The sequence below is a fragment of the Lissotriton helveticus genome, chromosome 9 (genome assembly GCF_964261635.1).
Source record: "Lissotriton helveticus chromosome 9, aLisHel1.1, whole genome shotgun sequence".
In the NCBI taxonomy this organism is placed as follows: domain Eukaryota; kingdom Metazoa; phylum Chordata; class Amphibia; order Caudata; family Salamandridae; genus Lissotriton; species Lissotriton helveticus.
Window position 1 is genome coordinate 1,259,386,839 of NC_136070.1, and position 25,046 is coordinate 1,259,411,884.

At 45.2% G+C, this 25,046-nt stretch overlaps 1 protein-coding gene across 1 annotated transcript in view; it reads left to right on the forward strand.

The window, feature by feature from the left end:
• Window positions 1-25,046, forward strand: part of LOC144783477 (rab GDP dissociation inhibitor alpha-like) — a 50,824-nt gene that overhangs the window by 12,837 nt on the left and 12,941 nt on the right. The window contains exons 3-7 of the mRNA XM_078662437.1: window positions 10,348-10,482; window positions 11,510-11,708; window positions 17,903-18,034; window positions 22,289-22,388; window positions 24,339-24,510. Coding sequence (XP_078518563.1) covers window positions 10,348-10,482; window positions 11,510-11,708; window positions 17,903-18,034; window positions 22,289-22,388; window positions 24,339-24,510 — 738 coding nt within the window. The remainder of the gene's footprint in view (window positions 1-10,347; window positions 10,483-11,509; window positions 11,709-17,902; window positions 18,035-22,288; window positions 22,389-24,338; window positions 24,511-25,046) is intronic.

Here is a 25,046-nt window from a genome sequence, read left to right on the forward strand (position 1 = left end):
TATCACTCCAACCTAAGCAAATGCAAGGCCTTTGGAAGGGTTACATGCATCTTTCCAATCCCTAATCATTGAACAAAATTTAAATACCTAACAATATAAAAATACCATAAAAATGTGAAAACATACTTAAAATTAAAATATATGCATTATAAGATAATTAAATTAAATTAAATGTAATAAAAAACAAACATATACATAATTACCAATTAAATATTTAATTAACATAAACAATGTATAAAATACAATAATTTATAATTTTAACAAATTACTACCTTATTCTCCTACAAACCAAACAACCTGCTCCTAATAAAATGTAACAAAAATTGAAATTATACAGTAAAACTCACAAATTATACTCAATAAGATAATACAATTATGTAATAAAATTTGCAGCATAATATAACTGATATATATTGAATTAATTAAAAATAATATTTAATACAACTAAAGTAAACAGTATTATATACAATATTATTATTTTTTAAAAACAATGTTATATCCATTTATAAAAAGGTGATATTCTTACAATCTACATTCGGTCCCTAGATACTTTTAATTTGGTGATATTTTTGACACCATATTGTCGCACCACAATATTTTTCAAGTAATGTTTTGGTCATTCATTGGTTCTTTGTCTTGTAACCTAAGACATTGACAATTATTCAGTATCTTGCAAATAAACATATGCAGATGAAGCTGATCATCTTTCGATGCCATTAGAGATGTTTGTTTTCCTGGAAGTCCCTTGAGCTGTTAGTCGAAAAGAGTCTTAGGGCCAGATGTACGACCATTGGCAATTGCGACTCGCAATTTGTAAGTCGCAATTGCCAATGTACAACAGTATCTGATACACTGCGATTCCCAATGGGATCGCAAATTGCATGCCTCATGCATATTAATAAGGCCATCGCAATTTGCGACCCCATTGGGAATGACTGGCACTCCCAGGGATGGTGGCCTGCTGGGGTCAGAAGACCTTCAAGTCTGGGACTGCTTTCAATAAAGCAGTTTTTTAAAAAATGCAGCTCGTTTTCCATAAAGGAAACCGGGATGCCTTAACATTTTTTTACCGTTTTTGTTTAATTATTTAGGGCAGGTAGTAGTCCCTGGGACCACTGCCTGCTCTGAAAAAATGTGTGTGCACCCATTCACAAGGGACTCTTTCCCGTTTGCAAATGGTTTGCCACCCTCTTGAAGAGGCTGGTAAACATTCTTACATCGGGTTCAGACTCCCTATTAGGAAGGGGCGCCCTTGGAACACTTCCTAATAGAGAGCCGCCTACCCTATTTTGGCAAGTCACTATTAAATTTGTGACTCGCAAAATAGGGTTAGTACATGGGCCACAGTTTTTCTGCATGCACAAACAGGTCTAAAACCTATTTGCGCCTTAAAAAGTCCGTCATACATCTGGCCCTTAGGGCCATATTATGACTTTGGCGGTCATGGTTCGGGACGGCCACGCTGCCAGCTCACTCCGAGACCCCCGAAGGGCCTTATAATGAGTCTGGCGGTCCACATACCCCCAGGCTAAGTTGGCGGTCTCCCGACCGTCCTATTACTACTAAGGTTGTTGGGCCACCTTGAGGCCACAGCAATCGCTGTTCTCTGAGGCCACAATATGCTTGGCAGGACCGCCACGGTCCCGCCAATCATTTTTCGAGTTTCTTCTCCGCCACAGTTTTAATGGCGGTGAGCCTGCCATGAAAACCATAGTGTAGAGGAAACAGCCCCCTGGTGCCTCACACCATGTGGATGCACACAAGGGAGCACAACATGTGCACCCCTGTGTGCATGCACCCCCAGTACCTGCACTGCATGGACTGCAGCAGTCCATGCCGTGCAGATACTGCCTTTGACGTTCCCATTGCAGTGCCTATTTCATAGACAGCACACTGGGAATTCCAAAGAACCACCCGCCAGACCAGGAGAAAACTCTGTATCTGGCGAGCCGTTCATACACGGGTTTGGTGGGGTAGTCCCGCTTCCGCACCGCCAAACACCTAATGAGGCCCAAAGCTATTAAAAATTGCCCACCAGAGTACAACTTATGGCAGGCAATTCTTTGGTGATCCCACTGCAGTGCCTTTGAAAAAGGCACCACGATGGGAGGGTCAAAGGCAGGTCCGCAGCGCATGGAGTGTTAAGTCTATGCCCTGCAGGGACTGGGGGTGCATGTGCACAGGGAGCACAACATATGCCCCCGTGCATGCACCCCATGGTGCAATGGCAACAGGGGGCCCTGTAGTGACCCCTTTGTTTCTTCACGGCCACACTGTTCATGGCGGTCGCACAATCATGAAAAGTGTGGAGGCGAGGAAACTCCTAATATGCTTGTCGATGCCGAAGTGGCACTCTCAGCATATCAGGGGCCTCAGACCCTTGTGCCACTGCTAGTGATCGTGGATCCCTTGCGGCAGCAGTAGTCCTGTGGTGATCCAACCGTCATAGTTCTAAGGTGGCAAGCAGACCACTATTCTAGTGGTCCACGGACCGCCACCAAGTGTTCGAACTCATAATAAGGGCCTAACTGTGTTGCAATTGCATGTTGACTGTTTGACTGAAGAATGTAGTGATTTCCATAGAGATGAAAATAAAACATCTCTTTATCAGTTTCCATGTTGAGATAAGGATCTTCATTGTCTAATGAAGCCTGGGTATTCCAATCATCTAGGAGCTGTTTGACTGTTTTGATGCCCCACAGACTTGCAAAAGAACCTGGAATAATGTCGTCCAATGCAATGGGTAGTACATGTGGTATTTGGACCACCCCTTTTGGCCCCAGAATCTGATATAGAATCCTGTCCCCAAAAATGCCACGAGGTAATGGATAAGCAGCCATTTTTACAGCACGATAAGTCCTTGCCACTCGATGTGAAGAATGTGACTGCAGATGTTGTACAACAGGAGACAAGAGTGTATTCCAGAAGATAGTGCTTATGCACCATCATTACGATGATAATCCCCATGCCAATCCACAAAAGACAGGATGAACTGACTGTGAAAAACCAAATATATGACCATGGTGGATGAACACACCTATTTACGACCCAAGCAACAGGTGATCTTCCCTTTAAATTGCCTTCTTTGGATTTTGGTGATAGTGCGACCACCATGGATACGCCTCCGGCCCGTGACGGTGACCTGAAGGCCATCATGCTCGACATAAAATCGACGGTCACTGGAATCGCGGCCCAACTGGACCAACTCTCTGCTCGTCTGGACTCAGTAAAGGCCCATGTGGACTCTCACGACAATCGACTCCTCCACGTCGTGTCCAGGGTCTCTGACATCGAGGAGTCCGCCGCCCAGAGCCACAGAAACTGCTACAGGTGGATAAAATCCTGGAGGTCATCCGGAACAAAAATGAGGACTTAGAGGCGCGCTCCCATCGGAGCAACCTCCGTATAACGGGTGTGCCGAAAGCCACCAATATTTCCAGCATGGAGGACTTTGTGGAGCAACTAGTCAAAGAACTCTTCAGTGCTGTTCTCTCCTCATTTTTCATCCTCGAACGCGCACACCGCTCCCTTGGCCCACGCCCAGGCCCCGGATTGCCTCCTCGCCCCATTATTGCAAAAATCCTAAATTTTAGAGACCAGGACGCCATTCTTCGGGCTGATTGTGACATAGGCAAAATCAACCACCAAGGAAACTCTCTGTCATTTTACCCAGACTATACCCTCACTGTCCAGGCTGCCCATCGTGAATTCCTCCCTGCAAAGCGGATTCTGCAGAAACACGAGGTCTCCTATTCACTGGCTTATCCGGCAAAGCTGAGAGTCCGGCAGGGTGCAAAAACTCTTATATTCCCTGACCCGAAAGACGCTCTCACATTTGCTAAGAAGCTCGACAAATCGGCCCGTTCATCGCCATCTGGGTCTCAGCCTGTCACCTTGGATTGCCTCATTGACAATGGCTGAATAGAGCAGTGACATTCTGGCATGTTCTTCCTCAAATGTGATCTGTCGTTATTTCAACTTGGTCACCCTGCTTCACTGTGGGGGAGTTCGCCGAACTCTACCATGCCCTCACAGGATAGTTCCCTTTCCTATTGTTGCCTCCTTTGTTTCCTAGTTGTGGGTTCCTGGGGTGGGATCTCAACCTGATTGGGGGGTTGGTGTGGGTGGGGGGTTGGTGGGCTCTCTGGTAATGTTTTTTTGGATTGGGGGTAGGTTGGCAGAGTGGGGGGTGGTTTGTGGAGAAAGTTCTTGACTGCAACTGCTCTGTTGTGGCTCGACCAGACACAGGGTTGCAGATTGCACATTGTTTGGGGGGTTGTGTGTGGTGGGTGTGGGGGGCTCTCTTGGGATTTTTTTTGTTGGTTTTTATAATCAGATTGCATCACTTTATTGCTACTACTGTTTTCCTCTGCAGCAAGTCCGTGCACAACATTCTACTCTGTCCAAATGGCACTGCTTTCCCCCCTTTTTGATTTCCTCTTCAGTATCTGCACATTGGGGGTCTCCTTTATGACTTGGCCTGCCCATGCAGCTTGCTTCCAACTTGCCCAACTATTTGCTAAGGACGACCATCCTGCCTCCCTGCCGGTTAGACTCATTATGTTGCAACACATCATCTGGTTCTACCCGATGCCTGTCCTACTTGCTCTGCGCCTCATTTCGCCAAGGTATAGTACCAAGGTATAGTACAACATGACTAACACCATCTGTTGGACCAGGAACATCCGTGGTCTTAACGATCACCGAAAAGCCAGGCTCATCCATTCTCACTTACAGCAACACAAGATGGACATTTTTACGAATCCTGACAGTAGATATGTGATTCTACATGGCTCCTTGTTGACTCAACCCATGACGATCGCTGCTGAGTATGGCCCCAACTCGGACGATCCCGATCTTTTTACCCATATATGGCACCTTATCTCTTCCCTCGGCCTGGCGGTTCTTCTCTGGGAGGGGGGGGGGGGGTTTAATGTTACTCTTTCAGCGCATTGGACCGTTCTGGCCCCCACTCTTCCCATCCCCACGCTACCTCTTTACTTCAGTCCATACTTACTGATAACTCACTATATGAGCATCATGTGTGGCCTGATGTCCGCAAGGGCACCTGCGTCACAGGAGCTTGGGGCTGCTGGTCACGCATTGATTTACGGATCACCTCCCCGGACGTCCTCACTTGGCTCACCTCTGCCACTCATATGGCACGCACTTTTTCGGATCATGCACCGGTTCAAATTTGTCTCCGTCTCCCTCACTCCCCACAGCGAGCATTCATATGGGGGCTCCCTCCGGATGCACTCCGTGATACTGTCTTCAGTGACGAGATCCAAACAGCGATCACCAACTATTTTGATTTAAATGTAGGTTCGGTGAATTTTGCTTCCGTCCTGTGGGAAGGCTTCAAAACAGTAATATGGGGCGAGTGCATCTCTAAATAGGCCGGTGTCCTTCGTTCTATCCGCACCACTTTGGATAAGCTGCAACTGAAATAAGGGCTCTGGATGCCACTCAGTCGGCCCACCCCAGGCCCATGACCCTCGCGCTTTTAAGGCAAAAGCACACAGAATTTACTGAAGATGCTGATAGAGAACTTGCCTTTCTGCGCAGAGAAGCCCGAGCCCGTCGCTTCGGGGAAGGCGATCGGCCTGGAAAGACCTTAGCTAACCTTTTACGCCCCCGCGCTGCATCGTACGTTACGGCTCTTCGTGATGGTGGCCCCACTAGAACCACCTCTGCTGAGGAAATCAAGGCTCGTTTCACGTACTATTACTCGCAACTTTACACCACCGGCTCCCCCCCCTCACGTGAGGCCTTATTTCGAAACCATTGCGTTGGTGTGGCTGGAGGATTATCATCGGAAAATCTTAGATGAGCCCTTCACTAAGGAGGAGACACTTGCTGCCATAAATAGCTTACATAGTGATAAGGTCCCCGGTCTGGATGGTCTTCCAGCCTCTTTCTATAAAACTTTAGCATCGCTCTTAGAACCACATCTGGCTGCCATGTACAACGATTCTTTTGACAATGGCCTCTTCCCTCATCCCTACGTGAAACGATGATAACGCTATTACTCAAGCCTGACAAACCAGCTGACTGTCGCGATTCCTATCGCCCCCTCTCCCTCATTAATGCTGACAATAAAATGCTGGTAAATTAGTGGCCTCCCGCCTTCTCCTCCTCAAGCCCCTCATTGCTCTCCCTGACCAGTCTGGCTTCATCCCTGGTCGGGCCACCTCGCAAAATCTCAGGACAATTTTTTTGGTTCTTCATCAAATCAACACCAGTCTCCCCACTGTGGCCGCACTTCTAGACGCCACTAAGGCGTTCGACACGCCCGAATGTCCCTTTTTTATTTTTATTTTACCACACCTTGGTTTCAGCAAGATGTTCATACGGTAGATATCTCTTCGCCCCACAGCTCGTCTTCGAATCAATGGTCCGGTATCAGATCCCATCTTGAACGCGGCACTCGGTAGGGGTGCCCTCGATCACCTATGCTCTTCGTCATTGCAATGGAGCCTCTTGCAGCCAGACTCTGGCAGCATTATACTCAGAGGGGTATAGGTTTCTTGGCCCGCTCCCTCCTGGTCTCTATGTATGCTGACGACATCACATTGTATGTTCGCCACCCCCAAGACAATCTTAGCCCTCTTGTGCGTGAGATAATACACTTCGGTGGATTGTCGGGCATACAGGTGAACTGGAGCAAGTTCGTGTTGTTCCCCCTTACGGATGCCACCAAACCATGTACGCCGGATTTTCCCTTCGTTTGGGCCTCTGGCCCCACCTGCTACCTGGGTATAGGGTTGAGTAGGCACTTGGACGACCTCTGGAGGTCTAACTTTAGCCGTGCAATGGATTGGCTAGAGTCTAAAATTCCACATTGGAATCGGCTCCTACTGTCCCTTGTCTGCTGTATAACCATTGCCAAGATGGTGGTTCTGCCGAAATTCCTTTACCTCTTTTTAAACATCCCCATTCTCCTCACTGCTCATTTCTTTCGTAAAATTTGTTTCTTGATCATCTCTCTTGTTTGGGCCGGTAAGCAGCCCAGGGTTGCGTACGATATCCTCACTCTCCCCATGTCGGTAGGCGGTATGGGCGCTCCTAATTTTAAGCTTTACGCCTTAAGTGCCCAGGCCAGCTTTCTGCATTTTTGGATCCACCCCTCTCCTTATCAGCCACACCTGGCTGTGGAGACTGACATTGCATCTCCATGGCCACTGACTACTGCCTTGTTTGCCCCGGCGAGTCGCCCACGTGCGGAGGTGGACACGGTCGAGACCTTGCGCTGGGCCTGGTCCGGACTGCGCCAACTCTCCAACGTCCCGATGCTATCGGCTAACACCATGCCGATTGTGTGGCATCCTGCTTTTCCCCCTCTCCAACCAACCGGCATGTCCAAACATGCCTCACACTTGGGCCTGTCAACATTTGCAGATCTTTATCCCGGTGACACGTTCTATTCTCTTCCCACCTCTTCTGGTCCGTTGGACACTTTACTATTTTATCAGTTGCGCGCTATATGTAGGGAGTTACATCCTATGTTCCCCAGTCTCCGCCTACGATGCCTGCTCTTGATTTCATATATACATCCCCAACTCCTCATAAAAGAGTCACTAAATTATATGCCCTCACACTATCGTCCCCTCCATCTCCGCAGATCAAGCGCGAGGGGCGAGGACTTGGGCATGGATGTCCCCCAAGCTGACTGGCTCTACTGCTGCAATCAGATGAAGAAACTGTCCCCCAACAACCGGCTTCGTCTTATTCATTTCAAATATTTACATAGACTATACCGCACTCCTGTTCAGCTTCACAAATTGGGACTCATACCCAACGATAGTTGCATGCGTTGCGTTGCGCTGCCCCTGCTGCGGATTTTGCTCATCTAGCGTGGCTGTTCCCTAAGGTGTCAGATTTCTGGCAGGCGGTACAGCCCGATCCACCGTTGTGTCTGCTAGGTTTTCTTAAATTCTGCCTGGATGCTTCCCGCTGCCTGATTGCAATGTTGCTCGTTCTGGCTAGGCATAGGGTGGCCATGTGCTGGGGCTGCAAACCAGCGCCCCAATTCGCTCACTGGCTTGAAGATGCCTCGAGATGTCAGGCCTTGCTATCTGAATTCTGGGACTTACTTCCCGCGAGATCTCGCCCAATCGACATATGGGGACCCTTAGTGACATACCTTCATTCCCGACTTCCTTTGAGCCGCGCTGCCTCCCCCGCACTCCCTGCCAGCACCCCGCCATCGGCGGCCGCTGTGTTGGTCAGTAACTGCCACCCTCTATCCCCCTGCTTCCCCTGCTTACCGTGCTTGCCCCATCCCTGCAGTGGTGCCCCCACCTCCTTTAGTAACTGTGTTAATTTTGGTGTCATAGTAGTGCCTCAGGGAATTCGTCTCTTGCATGTTGGTAATGTCATTACACTTATGATATTCGGCTAAAAATCCACAGTGTATGTTGCTCTGATCTGATGCAAAATGTATTTTGATTATATTTGTTTTGAAATTTTTTAAAAAAATGCTTGCTCCAACTCTCCCAAAAGGCCCTCCAGACCTACATGAATTCAATGTGAAGCATGAATAACCAGGGGAAAGGGGAATGGGTTAAGAGTGGAAAATAGATGCTCCAAGACTTTGTTCACATCAGACAGATTTCAGTAAGCGCAACATCTGTGTTCTGGTCTACAAAAGAAAATAAAACCAATCAGTTTTTTGACTACTCTTACAAACTAGGTTCTAATATCACTTTGTTTTAAAGCAAACTAATACCTGATGTACAAACACGTCTTTCTCAGCTACTAAAATTTTGTATAACATGTAAGTGTATTAATAAACAAAACATATCTCAGTGATTACTTTTTATGCTGACAGCCTCTATAAAGAGAGTATTAAAATGTGTATGAAAAATTTAACCCTATTTCTAACACTCTCTTGAAATAAAACAAATTAAATATCACAGTATCACAGGGAGAGAGTTAAAACACTCACAACCTATTAAATTACATGCAATAAGCAGAAAGCTCTGTCTCTGACTTCTTATAAAACGATTCTCAGCTAGCAAAGTTCATTCAGTGGGGTGAATAGAGGCACAAGCATCCTTGCAAGAGATTATTAAAGTTCAAGAGAAGACAGTCATGTGTGAAACTACACCTTCCCACCAGACTCTCATTACAAGTAGTAGTGGCAAGATAAGCAGTCATCCAAGGCAATGTGAAGAATAAAGCATGGCTCCAAATCTCCATGGTTCCAAGACTCCAGCGGCAAGGTTGAGAAGCAATTCGATTCACTTTGTTTTCTCCTTTTATACTGAAGATTCAAGACAACTGCTACAACAAAATCTCATGAAATGAGATTTCAAAGTCTCATAATATTTCGTTTTAGTTTCACTTTCACTTTGTGGCATCCTTGTCCACAGCGACCACCATCTTCGATGAAGCATGAATTGTGTTAAGAACTGTTGCAGTACAACTCAATTTCCTTTTATTACTACTTTTAAGCCCACCTCTGTGTTTTTCTTTACACTTATCCACTATCATGACAGTTTCTATCCCAAGAGCTGGAACAGGTAGGCTGTTTGATGGCCCAAAATATACTTTTTATGGAATCCTTTCTTGGACTAGTTATCCTGGTATTCCCACATGTAGGAGATACCTGCCAGCACGTTTAGCTTCTTCTCAGCTAGTTTCCCTCTCAAATCTTGGATATTTTGCATCCGATTCACATGTGTGCCCAGTAAATCACTTTGCATATCCACCTATCCAGGAAAAAGCAAGTCAGGTAAATACATGTGTATGCAAAATATAAGTTTGTCTGGTATGGACCTAAGCAAGTTATTGAGTGTCGCTGAGCCTGATATATTGTGATATAACTACTATCCTTGTCCAATACCCTCGCAGTCTAGATTTGCCTCAGCATACCGTTGTTTCACACAACGAGTGTATTTGATTCTGGATAGAATGAATGTGAGAATAGCATGCATACTACCAGAGCAGTCATAGCATCGACAAATTAAGCGCAAGTCTTTTATGACCAGGAGAGTAATGGCAGTCTTGCGTGACCGTACCCAAAAGATTCTAGAGCATGAATCGACTACAACGAATATGTACTTTCTATGACTGACAATTGGAAACAGGCAAATGATGAAAATGATTGTAGTCCAAGGTGTCACAAGACTGCTTTCTAACACACCCAATTTTCTTGTTTGTTTATTTATGCACCTGACTTGTGAAAAAACATTAAATAAATAAAATTTGTTAGACTGTTTTTTATTTAATCTCGTCTTACCTTCAAACTAGGAAAAGAAAATTGTTACTCTAGATAGTTTGCCTCTTTTGAAATAAATGTTTTTCTCTTCCATGGCAACTCACCTTTTTTGCTTCCTTCAGGCCAGTTAGTGAAGATGCTGCTATACACGGAAGTGACACGCTACTTGGATTTTAAAGTGGTCGAAGGCAGTTTCGTATACAAATCTGGAAAGATTCATAAGGTGCCTTCAACAGAGGCAGAGGCTCTGGCTTCTGGTAAGCAGCAGCATTTCTCTTACAAAAAAGCTTTTGTTTTGTTAATCTTTTCTGCATGTTTGCAGCAAGGGCTGTCTTCTTTATTTCCCTCAGCAGGCAGTGGCAGAGGTTGAGGGTGGTCTTGAACGCTGCTCTGTCAGAGTTGTCCTTGCTGGCGCGCCATCTCCTCTCCAGTTGTTTGTTGTCACGTTTGGCTGTTCTGAGTTCTTGGGTGTACCATCTGGCTTTTGTGGAGGATTTTCTCTGGGTGTTGCTTTTGATGAGGTTGATACTGTTGGTGGAACTGGTGATCCAGGCATTGAAGTTCTTAACTCCTTGTTCGAGTTTGGTGGCGGTAATGCGATTGTTTGAGGGCATTCGTTCAGCTGGTCTCTGAAATTTCGTTCCACCTCCGGTGGGGAGCACTGGTCATCTTGGTGGTGCAGGGCGATGTTGAATTGGAGGATGGAGTGGTCAGTTCATGTGAGTTCTGTGACGGGGCTGTATTTGACACGGTTGCTGGAGGTGACGATTGGCTCCAGGGTGTGTCCTGCAGTTTGTGTAGGGTCATGGACAATCTGGGTCAGTCTGTGGCTGTTCATAGTGTTGAGTAGTTGTGCGGTGTTGTTGTTGTTGGGGTCGTCAATGTCGAGATTTAGGTCACAGAGGAAGTTGTAGTCCTTGAAGTTTAAGGCTGTGGCACAATGACGTCTGTGATGGTGTTGCAAGGACTTCGAATTCTATACTATTTTGTGCATTTCTGAACACATTGGACATAACTCATTACCAAAACGTAGGCAACTATCTGCCTCAGGCACTAATGGGAGACTGTCCTTTGGGCAGTATATGAGCTGAGCACAAACGCACAACACTGTCCGAGGGCTTAAGAAGATATCTGCCTGAAACCTTAGGCCACAACACAACCTCAGCACTTCAAGCAAAATCTTTCTAGAGTTCTTAGGCAGCTTAGGGTTTAATTCTTAATATTTTTTTCCTCTGACTGAAAAGCCCTGCTGGCTCTAAACATGATTTTATCCTTTTCTTCCAGATCTAATGGGCATTTTCGAAAAGCGTCGATTCCGCAAGTTCCTGCTCTTTGTGGTGAATTTCGAGGAGCAGGACCCCAGGACGCACCAGGACATCGATCCGAAGCGCACGACGATGAGGGAGGTGTACCGGAAGTTTGATCTGGGACCGGATGTCATCGATTTCACTGGGCACGCCCTGGCACTCTACAGGACTGAAGAGTAAGTAGATGGCTGATCCTATCTATATGTGTTTGTGTCATTATAGTGTAGAGTAGTGGCTGTACTGACCTGTACATCATACACTAGTGCAAATATGACTCACGGACAAGTGTGTGTGTTGTCTTACGAGTCGCGCTCTTAACTCAAGTTACACCACTGAGCGTTCCTAGGGACCCTGTAGGAGCGGGGGTCAAGAATAGTGCAGTCAAATTCGGGTCACCAACTCATTCTGGATGTAGTCAGTATGGGCCCGATTCACAGAACTAACTTAAGACAAAATCCTAAACTTACTACTTTTTGTATTCACAGAAGTTAGGGTTTTGTCTTAAGTTTGTCTTAAGACAGACTTAAGACAGACTTAAGATAGACTTAAGACAAAATCCTAACTTAAGTCTGTCTTAAGTCTGTCTTAAGTCTGTTTTAAGTCTGTTTTAAGACAAACTTAAGACAAAATCCTAACTTCTGTGAATACCAAAGGTAGTAAGTTTAGGATTTTGTCTTAAGTTAGTTCTGTGAATCGGGCCCTCAGTATTAATGCATTTCCAACATCTTAGCACATCTAAGTTACAGCTTAAAGCTCAAATTAAGTGCTGCTAAAAGTGTTGGAAAATGACCCCACTTTTCACAAAGAATGGGCATTGAAGAGAGGCACTCAAGAGACAAAACTGAAATTTCAAAGGCAAAAAAACAAAAAGATGAAACCAAAAAGCATTTGAGGTCAAAAAAGACATGCGCTCAAATTCCACTTACGCGCTGGAATGAACTTTTTACAAAAGTAAAGTCACATTTTACAAAACTTTTGTGATGCAAAACGTGGATATGCACTTGTAAAAACATTTACTCACACACACTAGTTTGTTTGAGTAAAAATTCTCCCAGAGGCCGGTAAGGGGTGTTTAGGGGGATAATGCACCTGAAAGTGTGTAAACACCAAAAAACACACTTGCTTGTGGTTATCCACATATAGTTCCCTGGCACACTCCCGCCTGGCAGCAGTTGGAGGTTTATGGATGTCAAGGGCACGATTATATCCATATTTGGGGTGGAAATGGAAAGTGACCACTTTCAAAATTGGAGATGGTGGCGTAGGGGAAAGGGCTCTTCCCGGAAGAGATAGTGTGCTAATCTGGTACTTTATAGCAAGCGTGAATGTACACTTACTAACTACATTAACACATTTGGGAATGCCTTTGAGTTGTGGTAAGTGGCTAATCACGCATTTTTTCACGGTTATGCCTAGAATCCTCTGACCATCCCAATTTGTCCGTTGTATTCCTGGAAACTAGTGGCCAAAAATGAGAAATGTTCTGCAAATTTAAAAGGAAACCTACAGGAGTAATTTTCAGATTTTTTTGTAAAGTAATTTTCAGATTTTTTTGTTTTTTTTAAAATTGGGTATGCTCTATACAATGTGCAGACATTGCACGTGTATGATTAACAAAAGATAAAACCGTGATCTTTTTGAGTGATTAGCATTGATTCACCCTTGTTGACTTCGCCCTGGAACAAGTGCACAAGTGTAAGTTGGATGGTTTTGTCATGTAGGTAAACAGGAGTGATGTTCAACCATGTGCAGGTGTGTGTCATACCTTGGAACTCAGGCCCTCTGCACTTGGAGTTTGGAGCTTCAGTCAAAGGCCCTGAATTTGAGTTTAGGTGCCATATATTGCTCCTGATAAATAACGATCTCATGGGGTACATTATTTATCGTGCACGATAAGTAACACCTATTAGGAACTTCTCGGGAGTAAGATGCAAATTTTGGTGTTTAAGGCACCAACATTTTCAAGATTTGGCACATACCATGTGCTTTTTCCCCATAAAATTTCGGCAGGTTTGACCTGCTGAAATTTAACAAAGGTTGAGGATTTTAATCGATCTTATAATGATCAGATGCGTTAAATAAAACCAAACTTGTAATTCTGACCAGTACGTAATCAGGCCGAAGCCTTTGTTGAAGAGATAGTTTATTATTTCTCCTAGAGACAGCAAGTTGTTGTAACTCGGATGTTAGGTGAGAGGGAGGCCCAAAGGCGATGGCAGGGACTGAGATAGACCAATATTTTGGTTTCTGAGGGTTGCTAATAGCATGAATACCTTTATGAGATTCCATTCGAGCGAGATTCTATTCGAGGTACGCTCTATTCATCTTGTGGCTTACGGACAATGGAATGGTTGAAAGTGAGGATGGTTCTGATGGCTCGCCAGACGAATGCACCCACCGGTGGGATCTGTGGTTGACCACGCGCCCACTAATTTGAATCCACTCGTCTTGTCATCCTCAAAAGGTCAATAACAAGAGATCACCTTACTTCTAAATTCTATACAATATGATTGGCCAATTATTATCATTATTATTATAATTATTTAAGAAAAGGGAATGGAAGTTGCGGCGGACTAGACAGACCGCACCTCAATCATAGTTTACACATTATGTATAATGTCCTGCCCACTACTCATCCGGCGACTGCCGCTGTTCGGTGCTCTGTCCAGCAGATCAAAGATTGTGCACCAGCAAATAGTAGAATTCCAATATATATTCAAAATATGTTCTTTATTATATTTCTGCTATAATCAGAATAGATCAAATCCAGCCAATGTGTTTCGACCCAACTACTTATGGAACTTCCTCAGAGCTCAAAGTCATAACATGCAAATGTATTCATAGATTATATATAGTAACAGTCCATCTAAAATATACAATAATAATCATTTGCTGTAATTCATAGGTAAAGTAAGTTGGTGTATCTCTGCTTGTATCAACAGAATGAGTCTAAGTCTCTGTTCGATACCATAATAAGAACTTTTTTCACCCATAAGTATTGGAGAAACAAAGTAACAGCAGCTGAGATACACAAACTTTAGGTATGAATTACAGCGAAGGACTATTAATATACAATTTAGATGGACTGTTACTATATATAATCTTTGAATACATTTGCATGTTATGACTTTAAGCACTGAGGAAGTTGCAGAAGTAGTTGAAACGAAATGCATTGGCTGGATTTGATCTATTCTGATTATTGAAGAAATATAATAAAGAGCATATTTTGAATATATTTTGGAATTCTACTATTTGCTGGTGCACCTTTCCATGTGCTATATTATTATTATTATTGTTAGTATTATTAAGCAATAATATTAATAATAATAATAATAATACATGCAATATTAATGCTGAGAAAATAAAAGGTGTAATGATTATTTTATTATTATTGATATTATTGTTGATAATATTAATAATAATTATATGTAAACAGTCATACTACCACGAATATTAATAATGATAATATTACCAATAATAATTGCAATTATAAAATAATAATGATTAATATATTTACTATTGCTCATTTTGATATGTGGATTTTAATAATGATAATAATAATAACAATAAAAATAATTGATCATTTTGCCTTGTATTTTATTAGCATTACTATTGCAAGTTTATTCTTTTTAATACTAATATTTTTGCTGATATAGTTATTGTTGTTATTATTGTTGATATTTTTATACAAGGTATGATTATTTTAATTTCAATTTACATTAACAACGATATGATAAGATCATTAACAATAATCAAAATGAAACGAATTATGTTTGAGTATGTTTGGTTTTAGTATAACCAGCTTCCTTGGTTTATACTGTGGATTGCAGCATTAAAAATAAAAATAATGTTATTATTTGCAATAGGAGTAATAATGATAAAGCCAATAATTATTAGAATAATATCTGTATTGTTAACAGTGTCATAATTGTTATTAAAAATGTTAGCAACATCCTCATTATTTTAAATATTAGTCTAAGAGTCTGAGTGATTCTAGTGGCACGCCATAACTAATGAACGAGATATAAAATTATATTAACAATTTATGGTTAAATTGTTTATTACACTTTAAGCCTTTGAACTAGAGAAGAAAGAGAGGTGTGGATTGGTGTGGATGAGATGGATGGTGTGGATGGGTCAGATGGGGTGAATGGTGTGCGTGGGGTGGATGGTGTGGATGAGGTGGATGGGGTGGATGGTGTGGATGGTGTGGATGAGGTGGATGGGGTGGATGGGGTGGATGGGTTGGATGGGATGGATGGTGCGGATGGGTTGGATGTTGTGGATGGGTTGGATGTGGTGGATGGGGTGGATGGGGTGGATGGGTTAGATGGGGTGAATGGTGTGGATGGGATGGATGGGTTGGATGTGGTGGATGGGTTGGATGGGGTGGATGGTGTGAATGGGTTTAATGGTGTGGATGGGGTGGATTGGGTGGATGGGGTGGATGGGGTGGATGGGTTGGATGGGATGGATGGTGTGGATGGGTTAGATGGGGTGGATGGGGTGGATAGTGTGGATGGGATGGATGGGTTGGATGGGATGGATACTGTGGATGTGATGGACGGGTTGGATGGGATGGATGGTGTGGATGGGTTGGGTGTGGTGGATGGGTTGGACGTGGTGGATGGGTTGGATGGGGTGGATGGGTTAGATGGGGTGAATGGTGTGGATGGGGTGGATGGGGTGGATGTGGTGGATGGGTTGGATGGTGTGGATGGGTTGTATGGGGTGAATGGTGTGGATGGGGTGGATGGTGTGTATGGTGTGGATATAATATAATAATAATATCCACATTTGTAAAGCGCACAATCACCCGTTAGGGTCTCTAGGCGCTGGGGGCCATCGGGAAGATTAAGCAAGCTATTGCCCAGAGTCACATGGTGCTGGGCTAATCTGCCGCCGGTGCCGGGGATCGAACCGTGATCCCCAGATTCCGGAGTCAGTCGCCCTGGCCGCGGCGCCACACCTCTTCCCTGATGGTGAGGATGGGGTGGATGTGGTGGATGGTGTGGATGGGGTGGATGGTTTGGATGGGTTGAATGGTGTGGATGGTGAGGATGGTGTGGATGGTGTGGATGGGGTGGATGGTGTGGATGAGGTGGAGGGTGAGGATAGTGATGATGGGGTAGATGGGTTATATGGAGTGAATGGTGTGGATGGGGTGGATGGTGTGGATGGGGTGGATGGTGTGGATAGTGTGGATGGTGTGGATGGTGATGATGGGGTAGATGGGTTATATGGGGTGAATGGTGTGGATGGGGTGGATGGTGTGGATGGTGAGGATGGTGTGGATGGGGTGGATGGGGTGGATGGTGTGGATGGTGTGGATGGTGATGATGGGGTAGATGGGTTATATGGGGTGAATGCGGTGGATGGGGTGGATGGTGTGGATGGTGAGGATGATGTGGATGGGGTGGATGGTGTGGATGGTGTGGATGGTGTGGATGGTGAGGATGGGTTGGATGGTGTGGATGGTGTGGATGGGGTGGATGGTGATGATGGGGTAGATGGGTTATATGGGGTGAATGGTGTGAATGGGGTGAATGGTGTGGATGGTGTGGATGGTGTGGATGGTGAGGATGATGTGGATGGGTTGGATGGTGTGGATGGTGTGGATGGGGTGGATGGTGATGATGGGGTAGATGGGTTATATGGGGTGAATGGTGTGGATGGGGTGGATGGTGTGGATGGTGTGGATGGTGAGGATGGTGAGGATGGGGTGGATGGTGATGATGGGGTAGATGGGTTATATGGGGTGAATGGTGTGCATGGGGTGGATGGTGTGGATGGTGAGGATGATGTGGATGGGTTGGATGGTGTGGATGGGGTGGATGGTGATGATGGGGTAGATGGGTTATATGGGGTGAATGGCGTGGATGGGGTGGATGGGGTGAATGGTGTGGATGGGGTGGATGGTGTGGATGGTGTGGATGGTGAGGATGGTGAGGATGATGTGGATGGGTTGGATGGTGTGGATGGGGTGGATGGTGATGATGGGGTAAATGGGTTATATGGGGTGAATGGTGTGGATGGGGTGGATGGTGTGGATGGTGTGGATGGTGAGGATGGTGTGGATGGTGTGGATGGGGTGGATGGTGTGGATGGGGTGGAAGGTGATGATGGGGTAGATGGGTTATATGGGGTGAATGGTGTGGATGGTGTGGAGGGGGTGGATGAGTTGGATGGGGTGGATGGGGTGGATGGGTTAGATAATGTGGTTGGGGTGGATTGCTTGGATGGGGTGGATGGGGTGCTTTGATACAACAAGTTTCAAAGACTATGAATCTCTGCAGTAAGAATGTGTCCTCATGAAACAGTTTTAAGAGCAGATGAAGCTCCTCCTTGACATATTGCTGTTGTCTTCCAGGTTCCTGGATAGACCCTGTCTGGAGACCATCCAACGCATCAAACTCTACAGCGAGTCGTTGTCCAAGTACACCAAGAGCCCTTACCTGTACCCCCTGTACGGGCTCGGGGAGCTGCCACAAGGATTTGCGAGGTGAGTATGAAAATGTGATCAGTGAAGAAGACACAGAGCAGAGAAGCAGACCAGAGGTTGCCGATAATAACATCTCTCAAGCCCTTGTCCTGTTGGATTTGTCGGCGGCTTTTGACACGGTCGATCATGCTATACTGATCGACCGTGTCAACAATGCTGGCATCCAGGGCGTAGCTCTCGACTGGGTCAGATCTTTCCTGGACAGGCGATCCCAGGCCGTACACTTGTCTACTTTTTCTGCTTCTTATTCTCCCCTCTCCTGCGGAGTCCCTCAGGGCTCCGCCCTATCTCCTTTGCTTTTTAATTTGTATATGCATCCCCTAATAGTTTCTCTTCGCAAATCCTCTGCCACAATTTTCAACTATGCGGATGATTTGCAGCTAATATTCCCCATTGACACTTCCTTCTCCTCCCGTACCAGTTTTCAAACCACCATGCTAGACATTTCAGAATGGATGTCTCACAGCCAGCTCAAATTAAACCCCACCAAGACTGAGCTTGTGCTGGTGGGTGGGTCTGCCAACCCATGGAATGACAGCTTCTGGCCCCTATCACTTGGGAATCCTCCTCGTCCTATCAATTCTGTGAAGAGTCTTGGCGTAGTCATCTCTGGTGATTTATCTATGAAGCTTCAGATTAGTGCTGTAACATCATCCTGCTTTTTCCATCTGCGTAGGATACGCAAAATCAGTAGATTCCTCACCAGAGATGCACTTATCCTTGTCATCATGGCTCTTGTAATGTCTAGAATTGACTTTGCTAACACTCTGTACGCAGGAATTCCCGCTTACCACCTTCACAGGCTGCAGCTGGTGCAAAACCAGGCTGCTCGCCTAGTATACCATCAGCCTAAACATCAGCACGTCTCGCCGCTATTGCGGAGCCTGCATTGGCTCCCGGTGGCTAAACGTTGCACTTTTAAACTTGGCTTTACGATATTCAAAGCCCTCTCCAACCTTGCGCCTGCCTTCATCTCCTCTTGTTTGAAGCGATATACACCCACTAGAGACCTCCGCTCCATCTCACATAACTTTCTGCTTACCCCTAAAATCAAACGTAAAAAACATGGTGGCCTTTGCTTTTCTTTCCTGGCCCCCAAACTCTGGAACTCCCTCCGGCCCTCCTTCCGTCACTGCCCTACCTACGACTGCTTCCGTAGAACACTGAAGACGTTTCTTTTTCAGTAGGCATTCGAGTAAACCCCTGCCCTTACCCTCTGCATTTGTTATGAGCGCCATGAAACCGTTCCGGTGAACGTGCGCGGTATAAAACATTTTAACATAACATTTTAACATAACAGGTTACTGCAAATGGATAGGAAAAGGAGAGCAGAAATTGAAGAAGACAAGCTGAAATGGTTCCAGGGTGAATGAATGTGCTGCACTGATTGGCAGACTACACTTACACTCGCTCTCACCTGGTGTATCATACCCCATTATAAGTTTCTTGTCTTCTTTCTCTGTTGTCTACACTCTCACTCACCTAGTGTATTATACCTCATTGTGAGTTTTGTTTCTCTGTGGTTTACACTCTCTCTCACCTGATGTATTATACCTCATTGTAGGTTTTCTTCTTTTCTTTCTCTGTTGTTTACACTCTCAATCACCTGTGATGTTATACTTCATTGTAAGTTCTCTTGTTTTCTTTCTCTCCTGTTTGCACTCTCTCTCACCTGGTGTATTATATCTCATTATTAGTTTTCTTGTTTTCTTTCTCTGTTCCATTCCCTGATCTAAATATACATGAAGAATACGATTGAGACACATACTACCAATTACACCACCTTCACATCACTGATACAGGTGTCAACCAGTCAAAGTGCCCTTGACAGTGGTTGAGAATCTTTAACCAAACACTGGGAGGTATATGCTACACAGGCGTCTGACTTTAGTAGCTGTACACTTAGGGCCCTCCTGATTTGTTAGCGTTGAGTCAATTCTCAATGTCTGAGGGAACAATTTCAGCTTCATTGAGAAGGTACATCTAGGTTCTGGACTGGGGCACCACAGTTGTTTCCATGTCCTGCCATTTCTGAAGGGCCTAGGCCTTGATGGAATCTTTCACCTGAAGTTTTGGAGACAAAGTTCTTTTGAACTTGTGGCAAAGCCACCCAATGGTAGAGGGCTGAGGTTCCTCAGACTGTAATCAGAGGTAGAATTTCTAAACTTCTTTATTTGTGTCAGATTCTGCTCCCTCCTCTTTCTTTTTTTATAATTCCTGTTTATGGGAAAGGCCAAGAGGATGGAAAGACACACAGACATCCCTCTTAGCTGTAAACTGATCCAGGACATCAGACAGCGTGCAAACTGATGAAGCTTCGCCCTGGAGATGAGGGGATCACGCCTCTTCTTATGCCTGTCCTTGTGTTTTCTGTGAAGAGGCAGCATGCATAGCCGGTGTAGCTAGATCTGGAGGTTCCATGCATTGTGTAGGACACTCGTGCCATGGATGCTCTCACACCAAGCGAACCGAACGACTCACCAGAAGTGATGAAAAGTGCAATGTGGACAGAAGGGCAACGGGGAGGTGGATACCTTCCAAAATACTTGTCTCATTCTCTGCTGATGGCATCCCTGAGGACTGGAGTGCATAAGCACCCACCATCCCAAAAGACTGCAGAAGAATCTATGCCTGCTTATGACCCTCAGCGTCTGGGCAGTAGGAAACTGCTTGCATGGCAAAGCATCAGGATGACTATATCCAGTGAAATAAGTTGAGAAGCCTGACTCAAACACCTCATGCATTAGGCACCGCCCCGGGAAAAGGCTAACTAGGTCTCTTTGGCCCAGGGATTGTTCTCCGCACCACTCCAGTGCTCACTCCTCTCAGAGCCTGCTGAGGCTGGGGAGCGAAAGGCACTCTGTGCAACCTTGCAGCACACGTGGGTGGCGGGCACCCTGACCAGATGCAAGAAGTTTTACTAACATTTCTGTGCTGTGCCCATCTGAAAAAAACCATGCAAAGTAGGAAACCTACCAAAGATTACCAGGAAGGTACAGGTGTATTTGGGAAGGTACACAAGACCTAAACAAAGCTGAAAGAAGGAAAACATGAATCAAATGCCACTTGCCAGGTCACAAAGTATCTGCTAGCCAGCCAGAAGATAACTAGCCAGACTAAACAGCCAGACCTAAACCAGATCAACGAATATGTTTATGAAATGAAATGAAATACCAGCATTTGTAAATCGCACAACTACCTCCGGAGAGGTGTCCCGGCGCTGGGGGCTGTCGGGAAGATTAAGCAAGCTATTGCCCAGAGTCACATGGTGCTGGGCTAACCTGCCACCGGGGATTAAACCATGAAGCCCGTAGTCCAGAGTTAGGCACCCTGGCTGCTGTGCCACACCTCTTCCACTTCCTCTGCTGTTGATAGGATGAGGGGGAACTTAGGGGCATATCAACAAGGGGGCGATAAAAAATTATCGCCGCTTTTGCGGCTGTTTTCGGCTGAAAAGCGGCGATAATTTTATCGCTATATCAGCTATTGCGTGAATCCTTGCCTTAGCGCCCTTTCCCGTAACGCCCACCTTTGCATCTCTAATGAGATGCAAAGTGGGCGTTCCAGCTCCAAATAACTGGAGAAATGTCGCTAACCAACATTTCTCCAATTATCAATGGGCACGCTAACAAGCATAGCGATAAGAAAAGTAGCGCTACCCATGGTTACCGCTACTTTCCTTACGCCTGCTTTTAGTTTGACTTAACCATGATACCCAATGGAAGGTGAATATCATGGCTGAGTCTGCCCTGCCCTATCAGCAAGGTAGCGCCAAACAATGTGCGATTATCGCTGTATTTCCAGCGATAATCGCACAATTGCCAGCTTGCGCCTGGAATTTTATCGCTTTTGAGATAAGCGTTGCTAATAGCACCCTATCTCAGCGATAAAATTCAGCCATAGCCTGCGATAATTACCCTAGCGCTACGTGCGCTTAGCCATAATTATCGCCGGTTGTTGCTGATATGCTCCTTGTTGTTTTGATTTGCCCTGTGCCAACCAATCACCATTGGTGGGAGGTGTACTCATCTTATGAATAATTAAGTCCTGAGACAAATATTAAATGCTTTGTATGCATTGGCAGGTAGAGCAGAGCTCAGGCCAGTGGGGCTTCTCTCTTCTGCATGGAGTGTTTTTGAGAAGAAGTATTTGACCAATTTCCTTTGTACCCTCCTCCTCAAAGTACTTCAGTCAATGCAGACACAGAGGGCCTCTCTAACCAGCAGCATGTATTTAACTCTGTTCTCTTCCTAGGCTAAGCTCTGCTTATGGGGGCACTTACATGCTGAACAAGCCAGTGGACAAGATCCTCATGGAGAAGGGCAGAGTGGTCGGAGTGCTGTCGGAAGGAGAGGTACCTTGCCAATGGACTGAGTATCAACTTTAGCATACTGTGTCTCAGTCACCTCATTCTAGTTCTTTTCCAGGGCTTGTTGTCATGAAATGGAGCCCATAGATGAGGTTTTTAAGAGGAATGAGTGAGTGAGTGTGTTTGTGGCTGTAGTTGCAAACTTGTGCACACACTCTTTTTACGCGGCATCTGGCTCGAGTAGAATATATCTAGGTTGTGATACTTTCTACTTGAGCAAGACATTTTCTTTTTGAGCCACTCACCTAGACAGTTCCTTGTTTGACTTTAATCGGGAGGCATTCCCTGCCATTCATTTATTATAAAAGGCCCTCTGAAATGAGTTTTGCTAAATTTTGTGCAAATTTCTGAAAATATTTTGAAAAAGATTTGCAACTTCACACACCGATACTTCTTATAGAGATGAAGGTCAGCGTCACGATTTCAACCTGTATCCGCAATCAGGGCCATTACGTCAGATACATTACATGGGCTTGGTTCTTTACTCTCACCAAAAAGACTCACCTCTTCCAATGAAATACACATATCCAAGTAGCTCTAAGTCAAAGGCTGGGCTTTCGGAAGGGAACGTTGTACTTCTTCTTTTGCCTCTTGTTTCGAGGAAATGACCTGTTGCCCCAGAATGATATGGTAACACTTAATCAACAGAGCACAAAATATGCAGGCTGGAGAAAAACTCTAGTTTCCAGTGGCGGCTGGTACCTTAAATATTTGATAGGGCAATCAACCAAGCATTGACCACCATGAGGTCAACAATGCCAAAGCTGTCTGTCATGGCTTGTTATAACCTATGTTTATAACAAACCACGACTAAGAGCCCTGCCGTTGAGGCTGAAGACATTGCTTGGCTGTAAGTGGGAAAGAATAGAAAAAAAGAAAAATGTACTTACCCTCTCCGCTGGCTCACCTCTGGTCTTCCTCGTGGTTCAGTCCCTAGGCGCGGGTGGTCTCTTCAGCAATTGAAGTCTCCAGTCCAATCCAGACACTGTTCTCATGCTGCTGATAATGTTAGCAGCATGAGAGCAGCACCAGCATTGGCTGGAGCGGGCTGCCTCAACGCTCCCGCAGGCACAGCGGGCCTCTGCCTGCTCTCCATCCAGCTGACTGCGAGAGCTGGGTGGAGAGGTTTACACTGCGCATGTCAGGCTGGCCGTCACAAGATGGTCGGCCAAAGTGACATGTGTAGTGAAACTGTTGGAATGAGCAGCACTCCCCTGCTGCCAGTCAGCAGCAGTGGCCCCGCCCCCAAACATGTCTGACTAGGGAAAGGGAAAAATAAAATGGTAATGAATTCATTCCTGTTTCACTACTGAGAAATGCAGAGGTAAATTCCTAGGATGGTAAGAAGGAGTGTAGAGCACCTCAACACATCGGTGGAAGTCTAGGGCAAGTAATATTTCTATGGGGAATATATTTTCCACGTGCAGAAGCAAGAAAGCGAGTTCATTTGCACTCGCTTATACATTTTTCACCTGGGCAAATACGCACGTCTATTTACTGATGCAAATATAGAATTCAAAACGTTTTCCAGCAGTATGCTCGGCAACCTGCATATGTGTTTTAGGTCCAAAGAAGTGTGAAATAACTGTGTATAATGCTGAAAGGTTAATAACCTGGTATCAGTATGTTGGTACTAGTTTGAAGGGATTTCTTTTTAAAGTGACCCACATTGAAACCTCAACAGTATCCCAGATAGGAATGAAGAAACCAGACTTTGAGACCAAAAAGTTTATTCTAGTCAGAAGAGGCAGCACTTAACCATATTCTATGCTAAATTAACAGCCAATTATATTTGTTCATTCTCTAAATTTTGTAGAACAAATAATAGATGGCCTTTTTGTATTTTGGCATACGGAAGTGTCAAAGGTGTGTGTTAGTGGGTTTGTAAGGTGCTTTTGAGGCTCACGTACCATGTTTGTGGTATTTATCATCTAGACTATTCGCTGCAAACAGCTGATCTGCGACCCAAGCTATGTTCCCAACCAAGTCAAGAAGAAAGGAAAAGTCATTCGGGTGATTTGCATCCTCAAGCATCCAATCAAAAACACCAACGACTGCAGCTCCTGCCAAATCATCATCCCGCAGAACCAGGTCCACAGGAAGTCAGGTGAGACGCGAGCTGGTCGGCGTCACAGACGTAGCATCACAGCCTTTGAGCTTGATGCCATTGCAACAAGTAGATAAGTAAATTATTGAGCTGAGTGTGAAATGTGTATTTCAACATCTGACAATAGCAAATTAAAGACAGACTTTCTATCTCAGCTTACCCCTACTCACATACACTCAGACTTTTCTCCTGCTCTTCGCTGCGGCCCTTTGATAGATAGAGAGTGAGGGTGTTAGTAGAAGTAGCATGCACATGTGTGGTGAGGCTGAACTGAGCACCTTCACTAAGCTCAAAGACAGCACCGGGTGATGCATCTGTCGATTAAGGAGGTGGTGACCAGGGAATGATTGTCTTTCGACAACTTCTTCTCTTCACTTATAACTAGTAAGGAGCTCATATCTAAGGGCCCGATTCACAAAGTGCCTCCGCACTCATGGCGGAGGCCCTGCAGTTGTGGGGGAGTCTCCTCACTCGGGGCAGAATCTCCACAATGAGTGCGGAGACTCCCCCACGTCCCATTCTAGGGATTCTGCCAG